Raw genomic sequence first — 12,422 nt, forward strand, 5'->3', positions numbered from 1 at the left:
TTTTGTGCGATAGCAAACTTTTGCGAGACGTGGCCTGGCCTTCAAGTTTTCCCCCACAGTGCACAGATAGTGTCTGGGACTGCCAAGTGGCATGCGTCTGAACAAGGGACGACGGGGACGGAAAGGGGCCTACTTGTATGGAATATGGAGGACGGGGGAAAGTTCCCTCGAAAAGGCTCATCCCGCCTGGTATAAAGCTGCCAGACCTGTTGTCTTCACCTCCTTCGGCTCTTCAAGCACATATATGTATACATGCTCAATCATTCGGCAGCTACGACTCAAGTCCAGAAACCGGCGCTGATTTTCTCAACAAAGTTAAATCACACATTAGCTTGCAATCACGATGTTTCGCCGTGGGTCTTTAGCAGTTGCGGCGCTCAACTTCGTGCGTGCGGCGTCGATTCTTAAAGGCGCCGATCTTGATGGAGAATTCAAAGTCGTCAGCGACAACTCTGGGGTAGTCGGTGGTATGTACAGATGTTTGCGCTGGAAGTTGATGGACGATCCATTATATAACACTTTCTTACGCTGATTGTCCGATGCCTAATCTCTTCTAGTGCACATGTCCCTTCTTCCGGGCAACAAGCTTCTTCTATCAGAACGTTTCCACGAAGTCCCATCTGAATGGCTCGGGCCGCGTTACCCAAACGGCGATGCCAACGTGATGTGGAACGGCAACCAAGACCAGATGCAGTGGGCAGCAACCGCAGACGTCTACAAGCCCAACAAGAACCTCGTGGGTGTTCCGCTGACGGACACCGCCGAGTTCGATATCAACACGAACAACTTCACGATGATTGCATACCCTGCCTTGAGTGGCGACGAAGGATACGCGTTCTGTAATGGAGCATCGCAAATGCCAGACGGTGGGATCATGGTCGTTGGAGGTGATCAGAAGTATGGAATGACACTGAGAGGTGTCAACTACACCAGGTAAGCTGCGACCGCACAATGCAACAACTTGACAAGCTGGCAACTCATGATATATTGGAGTGACGGTCGTCGTGACATTCGCGTATACAAGAATGGCGCATATACGAAGGTCGCCGAGATGAACTGGGTAAAACCAGACAAGACCTTCACCGGCCGATGGTATCCAACGGTAATCGGACTTCCCAACGAGAACATGATGATCATCGGTGGCCAGAAAATCTACTTTGAGCCTAACGAGCCTCGGGCGAACAATCCGACCTATGAGATATATCAGGGCCCGGGCCAAGTCGCTGCGCCTGTCAATGTGTCCATCCTGCAAAAGAGCTTCGTAAGTCATGAGTGGCACCGACGAAACACCATCTCTTTTTGACGATGTTCTAAATCTGCCATCTACTGCAGCCCATCAACATGTATCCCATCTCATACGTCATGCCAAAGACTGGAAATATCTTTGCTTTCGCCGGCAACCAGTCCGCGATTCTGGACATCGCCGCCAAATCTGAGACACCCCTTCCCCAGTTACCTAATGACAACATCTATCCTCGGAGCTTCCCTTTCGCCGGCACGAACTTCCTGCTACCTCTGACCAAAGCGAACAACTACACGATGACCATTTGGGTGTGTGGAGGAGTTGAGAAATCAACGGCAGCGGACGGCCCTGCGTGGTACTCCAATTGCTCCGGATGTAAAGGCGCCAGTCAGTGCTATCATATCGATCCTGAGAGCGATAACCCGCAATGGACCCCGGAAAACATGATCGAAGGTCGCTCGCAACCCATCGCCGTCAGCCTTCCTGGTGAGTTTCTCGTACGTGCATACATTCGTGGTATTAGCTTCTGAACCACCTCCCTGCTTTCAGACAGCACAATTGTAATTCTTAACGGCGGTGCCATCGGACATCAAGGAGGCAACGCTGGTATCCCAATCGGTGGAATATCGCCCACGAACCGCGCTATGATCTTTGATCCCAGCCAGCGAGACCCCGCCCTTCGCTGGCGGTTAGGTGCGACCGCAACGGTTCCGCGTCAATATCACGGTTCTGCGCTGCTTACGACGTATGGCTATGTGATTATTGGGGGAAGTGACGAGCAGAACTTTGGGAACACAGTAGCCGATTCTCGCAAGGACCCGTACGAGATGCGGCTTGAGGTCTATTACCCTTCGTACTTCAAAATCCCCAACCGTCCCGCACTCGATTTGACTAGAGCACCCGCAAGTGTTCATTACGGTCAGAAGTTCCTCGTGCAGTTCACCGATGATGTCGGAGCAAACATCTCTTCCGTGAACTTCATCAAATACGCCACCTCCACCCACACAATGAACAACGACCAACGCCTGGTTGAACTCAACATCGAGAAGTATGGCAAAAACAAGCTGCTCGTCACCACTCCTGCCAACTCCAGGATTGCCACGCCAGGGAATTACATGCTGTGGGCTATCGACAACCGCGGCGCGCCAGTAATGCAGGCGGCAACAATCAACCTTCGGGCTTCGAACGCTGGCACGGATGTGACGTGGGACGATGCGGACACGGTACAGCCCGCAGCTCCTCCATCGGCGCAGCCTGGTTGGGGAAGCACGAACCCGAACCCTGCCAACAGGACCAATAGCGATGCGTCAAACTCGGCAGGCAGAACAAGTCCTGTCAGTGTAACTACTCTGATGACTTTGCTGTTCTTGGGAAGTATGTTTATGTAGAGACATTCGCGACTAGTTGCATATTGGCGTAGGACATTTTCTGCTTGTATATATTCACTTTGCCTCTGGTAATTACATATCACCCCGATCTTTAATGTCCGTGTCAGCGGAAGCCTGGTGTTGGGGTAGATCTAAAGTTTACCGGTATGGGAATGTGTGATCACTACGGCTGCAACGCTCTCGTTGCGATGCGTGAAAATCAAGGATGGCGGAAGAAACACTTGTCATCTCAGGACGGTGGACCAACCGGAACCTCCGTCTTGAGCTCCCTGATCTAGAGGCCATTGCGCGCAATGCATGCCACCTTCACACTTATATGGGGAGAGAGTATGGGCGATGGCCCCATCAAAGAGAACGGCAGAGCGAGAACATCTGTGAGATAGCATCAGATAGGAGCGAAAGACATTGCTGTAATTTTGTTCCACATGATAGTTTCGGTTGAACTATGTCATCATCATGCGCGATATCATAGATGTTCTGCTCATTGACAGTCCCCTCAGTCCACCAGAGCGCAAAGCTCACAACGGGAGCTGCAGTGGGTACGTTGAGGTAGAGTAAACCAGTGATGTGTTTGCGATGGGAAAGCACAGACACGCATCCCAAGGTTGCGACAGACAGATTCCTGGTACCCTTCCCAACTGAACCCACTCTGACTCCCATGCGCATAACGCAACAACGCTGAACTCGAACCCATTTGGGCAATGTAACCAAAGGACCCGAGATCGCCTTGCGTTGTAGGGAACCAAGTCAGACGGAACCCACTGCCCCTCCTACCGGGTTGGAATATCCCAGAGGCGTAATCTTCAACAGGAGCGGAGAGCCCCGAAGGACTCTCAACGACTCCCCACTTCGTGTTGGGCAGAGGCTCTTCGTCTCATCATCCTTGGTGATATGTGCGGCTTTGTTAGAAAACAAAGCGAGGTACGATGAACTGCATAATATGATCCTGTAGTGGAAGAGAGATTGGTGAATACGAGGCCATATCGAAGGCGGATTTGAGCTGTGTGGTGCGTGAAGGTATGGGAGACCTACCTTATGAGTATCGTCGATATTTTTGAAAGAGGTGGATGCAAGAGGGTGCTTCCTTATATACCATTGGCGGGATTCTTGTGCGACGCGAGCGGAATGGGAAGAAAAGCCAAGTCACGTGATCCGATGTTCCTCGACCGACCTCCCAGTCAACCCTCTCAAGGAACTTGAGAGCCCTCTCTCGTATGGAGTGCATCGGTGAAAGAGGATTCGGGTCAAATGTGGCTGGAATCCCCTATGCGTGATATGTCTCGCCTCCGTGTCTCCTGAGTGAGTCGGGGGGAATACAAACCGCATCTATCCTAGTTTGCAGGGGCTGGCATTTTCTTGGCGGATCGGTGGCTTCCTATTCCTCTCTTTGTGAATGCACGATACGAGGGTACGCCCATTGAGTAATAGACGAAATATAGAGAGGTGAAATTTGTGCATTGTACGTCCGATCCCCAGTGGTCGGATCGCCCGCAGGCGAAGGCCGATTCAAAGTGATTGCGTCCACAGTCGGTGAGCTCCATCCTTCCGGAATACTACCTCTGATAAGGTCTGGCATTCATTGCCATATTAGACTTCACCGGGGCAGTCAGTTCCTGACGCCAAGCACAGCACCTGTGCTGTTCAATGGAGCCCGTTCGCACAAGCCTTTACCTTAAGGCTTTGTTTCGAAGAATTCAAGCTCCTGCCCGCGGACGCAAGGCATTGCCGGAGGCTCAAGGTACCGCCTCTAGGGGAAAAGTGTGAAGACTGCGGCGAACTGGAGTTTCATGCCTTTGCAAGCAGGAACGCTTCCTGCTTTGACGTGGACTTTTTCGAAAAGTAAAAGTTACGCTTTGGCGCTAAGATCAACTGTCAATTCACCGCGCTGTCGAATTGAGCGGAATGGAGGACCGCAATCCAGACGATTAAAAGCCCTGCACCCGAACAGCGAACCGACAACGATGCAGAGGCATATTTAGCTACTTTCCCCCCTCTACAGGGGATCTTGGAATCCCTGGTGCTATATCCGACGACCTAGAATCGCGCCGGAGGCGAATGGAGGTCCCGTCGGGACCATGCGGACATGGGTTGAAGGGTATAAATTCAAAGAGACTCAACGACGCTTTCGAGCATGTTGTGAACTAAGGAATTCCTCTTTCGACCCGTTGTACTGCAAGAGAAACTCAATCGAACGTTCAACCTCCACTTCACAAGAACCATGGGTCAACTTATAGAGGTACGCTTCCAGCATAGCGATTCTCCGCGGCGAGTATATATGTACAAAACCACTTTTCTTCCTTTCCGTCTGCGTATGCCTTACAGCCGCCGACTTCTCCGGCTGAAAGTTTACTGGAAGCTGCTATAACAATGTCAACCGGCGCCAACCATGTTCGTGAGGAACGTACGGCAGCTGCACCCGAAATCATCAACAAAGTCACATCCAACAACAATTCCACATCAAGTTCCCTCCAACCCAACGGACACGAGCCTCGAACCGTTTACGACTTACTCTTCACCTTGTCACCTGATGTCGACACGTTAACGGCACTGAAAAAGCAAATCGCAGTGCCCCACGACGGCACAGCGAAGCGCATTTTGGTGACCGGCGGATAGCGGGTTGGAGATTGTGGAGCACGATGTTATTCGTAAGTTCCAAAGGAGACGATGCCCTCTTTACTTGCCAGTTGTGGGTACTGATGCGGAGTTGTTCGCTGTAGATCCCTACTTCGCACAAGTGGACCAGGTATTCCCTCTCGCATGCCCCGCTTCACCGCCGCACTATCAGAAAGATCCCGTGAAGACCATAGAGACCTGCACGCTGGGCACGTTGAACATGCTCCGATTGGCCCAAAAAGCGAATGCTCGCTTCATGCTTGTCTCGACGTCGGAGATATACGGCGATCCGTTGGAGCATCCTCAAAAGGAAACTTACTGGGGTATGTGAGGGCATGATGTGTTGCTCTGGGTTCGCCTTTGTGTTACTGACTCAGCGGATTGCATGTTATCCCTCGTCTCAAAGGCAATTGCAACCCGGTATGTGATGGCTGCCATTCGTGGCCTCAAAATTGGAGCGAACGGCTAACATACGACATTTTTCGTCAGATCGGACCACGAGCCTGCTACGACGAAGGCAAACGTCTCGCTGAAACGCTCACCTATGCTTTCGCCACGGCCCGCTCCCTGCAAGTCCGTGTCGTGCGTCCCTTCAACACCTTTGGTCCGCGGATGAATCCCAATGATGGTCGAGTAGTGTCCAACTTCATCACCCAGGCACTACGCGGCGACGACCTCACAATCTACGGCGAGGGCGAGCAGACGCGCAGTTTCCAATACGTGCCCGACCTCGTTGACGGGTTTGTTGCGGTAATGGAGGGGGACTGCGCCGAGCCGATCAATCTAGGAAATCCGGAGGAGTATACAGTCCGGGAGCTGGCCGAGATGGTAAGGCGGTCGGTGAATGAGAAGGTGCGGATTGTGAATAAGGACGCGAACGTAGATGATCCCCAAAAACGAAAGCCGGATATTTCGCGGGCGAAGGAGAGGGTGGGGTGGCAGCCGAGGCATAGCTTTAAGTATGGGCTTGAGAAAACTGTGGAATTCTTTTAACGGCAGATGGCCAGAAGTTCGTAGACAGCTTAGATAAAAAATATATAGTATAAAGCGAGTAGTTCGCAAGCAGAAGAATATCGATAGAGACATCCTTCTCGTTGCACCAATGGACACGGATCTTCGTCGGACATCAAAAAGAATCTCTCAATGTTCAACCATACTTGCCAAACGATCCGAGCACAGACCCAAACAATCGCATTCACGGCAAGAGCGGTCAAGAAGAGAAGGTACTATTTTGGAAGCATCCAATCATATTCCAAAACGTATGTGCAGATATTTACAAGATACAGTGATATGGGACATTAATCGCTAATTAAGAGAAAACTACGACTAACGTTTTTAACGAGGAGAGGCCATGTGGGCGCCCATGGCGGGACCGGCCATGGGGGCGCGGTGGGGGTGGATAGCAGCGCTGGAGGATTCGCCTGACGCAGCAATACGCTGACCCTGGCTGTTGTAACCCTGCTTAGCACCGTTCACGGCGTGGTTGAGGTGGACCTTGGCGGAGTCCAACATGCCCGACGACTGCTTTGGCACGGGGTTGCCGTATGCGTCGGTCGTGCTGGCCATTGGTGCAGAGCGGCCGGCATCGGGGTGAAGGAGAGTTGCAACTTTCCCAACCGCGGATCCGACCATGTGGCCGGCCTTGTGGGAGATGGGAAGGCCGGAGTTCAGACCCTCTCCGGCGGGTTCGCTGGAAACGGTACCTTGCTGGGTATAACCATGGTGGTTGTGAGTGTCGGCGACGGAAGGGTTGGTGGAGTGCTGTACGTGGTGGGTGTTGGGGTGGTTGGGCTGGAGAGGGTTCTCGTTGGTGTTGTTACCGTAGACGGCAGGCTGGGATTGGGGAAGAGCGTGGTCGGCGTTGGCAGATCCGGTTTGGTAGGCAGTGGCAGACATTTCGAGATCTTGTGTTTTGGATTGGATTGGAAGAGTGTTGGGGATGTGAGTGCTTTGCAGCGAGTTGTGTTTGTGTAGTCAGTTTGTTTGTGTGTGTGCTTCAGTGAAGGCTGTTGGCTGGGAAAGGATGGCTGCGAGCATCCGTCCTTTTATAGAATTCTGGGGACGGAGGAGGACACCATCGCCAAGGGAGAGTCCCTCCCCTTGTGGCAGGAATCCCGCACAGCCTACATACGCATTACGACATAGACTCCGCCTGCCACCGACAGTCGAGGAAGCCGGAATCACAAGTTACAACCCACGTCACTTGCTGCGTCTGCTTCCTACCCCTTAGTCACCTAGTGGGTCGTCAGTCCACAACAATAACGCACAGCCGGGGGACATCACGACTTCATCACTAAGCCTTCGTACCGAAAAAAACGGACAACCATCCTCGCACCGTTCCCAACAGTGCCAACCCGCCAATATTCGCTCGCAGACTCCGAGTCGCAGCTCATTTCCCGTTGGCGTCCAACGCGATCTCAGCCATCAGAAGATCGCACACAAAAACGGTCATTCGTCATGAGGTTCCTTCTCGCATTCCTTCTCGCATTCCTTCTCGCAAGTTCCTTCGGCAGCAGGGTCGATCGTGGCAGCCGACACATGTTGCTTGGATGTTGGAAGACTACTACCACGCAGAGCCTCAATACGTAGCGGCCAGAAAATGTTGGGCATGACATCATGTAATACTGTCAATCGCGTTTTGCACAGCCACCCAACTGTCATTCCGTCAAATTTGCCAGACGATGTTCTGTGACGATTCCCAACGGAGGGCTCCTCAGGCTCCGTGCGTTTCTGTCTGATGATTACAGGATTCAATTCAGGACCAGTTAGAAAAATGGATGTGCCTGGGCAGAATATTCGTCGCCTGTTGCGAGCCACTGGCATTGCCGCCGTGTTTGGTACATATATGTACAATGTCCATGTGGGCAAACCACCCTCCAATGCGGGATACGGATGGGAGGACTTCGTCGTTCCACCCCGAAGACCTGCACATTCGATGCAGGAACGCATTGCAAAGTGCTCTGTACATGTGAATCCTTTTTCATCACAGCAGGGCACAAAAACATTTGTTGAGGCCCTAAGTTAACTCCTTGCATGCAGCTGTGACGGTTGTTGAATGATACCGAGCTGGACATGGGCACCTTTGTGGTCTGGATCAAACAAGAATCCAATTCATAGCCATCGCCTCGAGAGTCCGATAGTAGAAGCAATCTCACGATATTTATCGATGCCCTTTGCCATCATCAACTCTCCGCAGGACTCCCATGGCGGGTTCGTCTGAAGACTTTGCGGTTGGGTTGGGTCGTTTTGTCTGATGAGCACCGTCCCGCCTTTGGATTGACTCTTTGCATAAGTAGATGGGTGGGTGATCCTGGGCACGCTCGTGGCGACCAGCACCAGCCGAAGAACGGCAGCGCGTCGCTCTACAAACCTTTGCATCAGCAGAAACTGCCGGTTTCGCAGGTACTGCACAGTACAGTCCGTGAACTTGCGACGGTCTGATTGAGTTCGCTTTCTCGGCGCGCGTTCGTGTTTGCGTACGATTGCGCTTGCTGATGCCTTGCGTGTTTTCCGCTGTCTGCAAGACTTCCACCTTCTGAACAGGCAGTAGCCCATACACAACTGAAAAAGCACTTATACCGTATCTATCCATCGGCCTATCCTTAGAGCTGCATCCCCTCCGCCGTCGCTTATAGTGCAGGTTGGTCTCTCGTTCAGAAGGTTCTTGTTTGTTCAAGCGGAACCTCCATCTAGGTGGGCTGTGGTAACTCGGAGCTCACGTCCGTCGTTCGTGTTTCTTCCCATGCAGTTCGATAACAGCAAGAGGAAAGAGCCGCTGTGCAGGCCTTGAAACCCTCCGGACTTGGTAGTCTTTTCTGCAATTACCCGCTGCAGGACAAACCGGACGCCATCCCGTAAGTACCGGAACGCGACGTGTTCGAAGCATTTGCCTCGAAATCGCTTCCTGCTCCGATTACAACGCGTGCTGGCCTTCGTTGGTCTTACGCTCTGTTTTGCGTTTCTCTTCCTCCAGCAAAGGGACTTGTGGAACGCGTCCCTTTCGGCCGTAGCATAGTGGGGAGGACGTGATGAAGACGTTGTCCAAGGGTGAAGAAGGAATGTCTCGGTTAGACGCGAAACGGCAATACTATCAGCACGGCCAGGAAGATATAATGTCTGGACCCTCCGGGACGTCTTCAAGTCGCCTGAAGATTGTGCCAGAAAAGCTATCCTACGAGATTGACTCGTGGTCAAGTCATTCAGCTAGTTATCATCCGAAAAACATCGCAGTCAACAAACCACAGGATCAGTCGTCACGATGGTCCAGCGGGAGCAACAACCAGATGCAGCACATCACCATCAAGCTGGACAAATTGTCCATCGTGCATACCATCACCTTTGGAAAATACCATAAAGTGCACGTGTGCAATTTGAAGGAATTCAAAGTTTTTGGAGGGTTATCATCCAACAACATGATCGAGCTGCTTCATAGCGGCCTGCGGAATGACAGCGAACCGGAAACCTTTTCGTTGAAGCACAAAGCGAATGATGTGGTCTTTCCTTGTCAGTACATCAAGATTGTACCGCTGCTGGCCTGGGGTGCCAACTTCAACTTCAGCATTTGGTATGTGGAGCTTCGTGGAATTTGCCAGCCTGAGATTGTGGAAACGGCGCATCGGGACTACATAAATGTACGTTCGCATATGTCGCTCTGGAGCGTCCCCTTTCGTGTCTCACTAACAATTCTATGCAGTATCGGGAGAACGAAGTCATCCGATTATGTATGAAGCACTTCCGCCAACGGGCCCATAGAGAAACTTTCGAGTCGCTCCAAAAACGGACACGAATGCAGCTAGAGGATCCGCTGCTCACGGAACTGCATAATCAGCTGGTGGTGCATAGGAATTTTACTATGGCGGAGGAGCTGATACGCCAGGCCGTGGACCGAAATCTCTTCCAGGATTATATCAGCGAGTGCATGTACCGTCCTATCTGGAAAAAAATCACGCCGTCAAATACTGGTTAGTTTACGAATTTCTCTTGTGAGCCTCGAGACACGGGGATTGACACGGAATCTTCCGATCTCAGATGACGAGACGCCTTGTATGAGAGGAGGGCATCAAATGGCCATCGATCCAGATAGTGGCAAGGTGTATCTGTTCGGTGGTTGGGACGGTTCGAGAGATCTATCCGACTTCTGGGCTTTTGATCAGGATTCACGACGCTGGCAGTGCATTAGCTTGGACACGAGACGGTACTAGCGGTGTTGATCAAATATATGTGGAGAATGAATCAGGGGCTGATCCAATCTTCCACCAGACAAGGGGGTCCCGGTCCACGGTCTTGTCACAAAATCTGCTTCGACCCCAAAGCCAAACAGCTGTATACCTTGGGACGGTATGTCGATCCGGACAGCAGACCAAACGTCAACCTGGAAAGTGATTTCTGGAAGTTTGACGTGATCAACGCAACATGGACCCGTCTGAGCGTCAATACTGGGGTACGGAATTCTAAGCTCATAATACACTGCTAGGCCTATTCCCACTGACTTTTCCTTCCCAACAGGTTGAGGGTGGTCCGGAATTGATTTATGATCATCAAATGGTCGTTGATTCGGATACCCAGGTGCTCTATGTCTTCGGAGGTCGCACGATTGGCCCGGATCCAAATCAGATAGTATATTCTGGACTGTACGCCTACTCCATATTGCAACACCAATGGAGGCTAATCCGCACCGACACCTCGCAACCCGAACACTCGATACAACTGAAATCCCGTATCGGGCATTCAATGCTGCTCAACCCGCGCACCCGTGAACTCTACATATTCGCCGGCCAACGCAACAAAGACTACCTATCCGATTTCTACGTGTACGAGATCGACACCGACACCGTGCACGAGATATCCCGCGACTACAGCAAACAAGGTGGACCAGACGCTGGTTTCACCCAACGCGCGACGATCGACTCCGACCTCGGCGAGTTCTTTGTCCTCAGCGGCCTGATGCGCGAAAAGAACACGACGCAGGAGACGGTAAAGAACTCGTTCTGGGTGTATAATATCCGCAAGGACCGGTGGACGCGGGTGTACCAGAACGAGAACACAGGCAGCGCGTATTGGAACTCGATGGCGGATAAAGAGCCGTGTCCGCGATTTGCTCATCAGTTGGTGTACGACCCTAAGAGGAAGTGCCAGTTTTTGTTTGGAGGAAATCCTGGGGAGATGGGGAATCCGAATTTGCGTCTGGACGACTTTTGGGAGTTGTGGCTTGTCAGGTGCGTCTTGCGCGTGCTTTCTGGCCCTTTTGTCGAAGCGGCGGATTCGGGAAACGAAACAGAGACTGGTCGTTGAGAGGTGCAGGATCGATGTTCTAATCCCAAAACATGCAGGCCAAGCCCACAAGACGTCCTCCGCCGGGCCAAATTCCAAATCCGCCGCCAAAAATTCCGCGAAATGTGCGCTATGGGCGACCCACTCAATGCGCTCAAATTCCTGCAATCCGACGTTTCCGAAGTCGTCGACCACGAAGACGAGGAGGAGGGGCAGCGCTTCCGGGAACTCACTCAGTATCTGTTCAAATGGAAGGCTGGCGGGGTTGGGTCGTCGTCCAGCGGCGTCGCGGGCGGGAAATCATTCGGTGCTGGGGCATCGCAGCAGTCGCATGAGCAGGGAAGGGTCATTGGCGGTTTGGCTACCGGGCTGAATCCGGCTGTGAAACGTGATGATGTCCCAGAAAGCGCTTGTGAGTATAAGCATCATCGTTCACTTGCTGTTTGCGCATGGAGATGTAACACTGGCTGATTTCCTTGTTCCTGAATCCAGCCGCGGCAGACGATGACAACTACCGCTCCCGCACCGAGCTTTATGAGAAGCTCCTCGAATATTTCCCCGACAGCATGCGCGAACCGAAAGACAATCTAGTAGACTTGGTCCATATGGGATAGAGTGAAATGAGATAATGAAAGCACATCTGAGGAGAGTTGATCGCCGCCTGTCCTTCCTTTCCCGCCTCGAGAGTCGCAGCGAAAGGTCGTGAAAGGGCTGCATACACATAAACCCAATCCCTGCTCGGATCCCTTCTCATTGCGCTGATGTGGTGAGAAACATTGCGCTTGTCATCCCGTTGTTGTTTGCTATACGTACGTTTTTGCGCTCCCAACACGAAAGCAAGATATATGCCCCAAAATGTAATACAAACTCCTACGTTTCTCGTTGCGATGAAGGAACTTGGCAGGCTG

At 52.1% G+C, this 12,422-nt stretch overlaps 3 protein-coding genes across 3 annotated transcripts; all 3 read left to right on the top strand.

The window, feature by feature from the left end:
• Window positions 1-148: 148 nt before the first annotated feature.
• On the top strand, window positions 149-2,917 carry EV422DRAFT_139714 (glyoxal oxidase N-terminus-domain-containing protein). The gene is made up of 5 exons (XM_053064802.1): window positions 149-467; window positions 558-933; window positions 994-1,261; window positions 1,333-1,729; window positions 1,793-2,917. Exons 1-5 carry the CDS (start codon window positions 344-346, stop codon window positions 2,629-2,631), a joined length of 2,004 nt encoding a protein of 667 aa, XP_052929232.1. The 5' UTR covers window positions 149-343; the 3' UTR covers window positions 2,632-2,917.
• A 2,081-nt stretch (window positions 2,918-4,998) lies between these two features.
• On the top strand, window positions 4,999-6,237 carry EV422DRAFT_563594 (UDP-glucuronate decarboxylase; the record flags this gene model as incomplete). The annotated part of the gene is made up of 5 exons (XM_053072088.1): window positions 4,999-5,168; window positions 5,245-5,276; window positions 5,349-5,567; window positions 5,651-5,664; window positions 5,734-6,237. The coding sequence occupies 5 exons, from the start codon at window positions 4,999-5,001 to the stop codon at window positions 6,235-6,237; spliced, it is 939 nt and encodes a 312-aa protein (XP_052929233.1).
• Window positions 6,238-9,356: 3,119 nt separating this feature from the next.
• Window positions 9,357-12,128, top strand: EV422DRAFT_491500 (Muskelin N-terminus-domain-containing protein; the record flags this gene model as incomplete). Its single annotated transcript, XM_053067540.1, has 7 exons — window positions 9,357-9,875; window positions 9,938-10,205; window positions 10,273-10,438; window positions 10,504-10,684; window positions 10,750-11,459; window positions 11,574-11,821; window positions 12,007-12,128. The coding sequence occupies 7 exons, from the start codon at window positions 9,357-9,359 to the stop codon at window positions 12,126-12,128; spliced, it is 2,214 nt and encodes a 737-aa protein (XP_052929234.1).
• Window positions 12,129-12,422: the final 294 nt, after the last annotated feature.

The sequence above is a fragment of the Fimicolochytrium jonesii genome (assembly GCF_025526975.1).
Source record: "Fimicolochytrium jonesii strain JEL569 chromosome Unknown EV422scaffold_2, whole genome shotgun sequence".
In the NCBI taxonomy this organism is placed as follows: Eukaryota; Fungi; Chytridiomycota; class Chytridiomycetes; order Spizellomycetales; family Powellomycetaceae; genus Fimicolochytrium; species Fimicolochytrium jonesii.

Excerpts from the sequence above, each read along its gene's own strand:
- EV422DRAFT_139714 (XM_053064802.1), top strand. The coding sequence starts at position 344 with ATGTTTCGCCGTGGGTCTTTAGCAGTTGCGGCGCTCAACTTCGTGCGT. Across the intron at positions 934-993 it reads AGAGGTGTCAACTACACCAG|TGACGGTCGTCGTGACATTC; the intron begins GTAAGCTGCGAC and ends GATATATTGGAG. Across the intron at positions 1,262-1,332 it reads CCATCCTGCAAAAGAGCTTC|CCCATCAACATGTATCCCAT; the intron begins GTAAGTCATGAG and ends CATCTACTGCAG.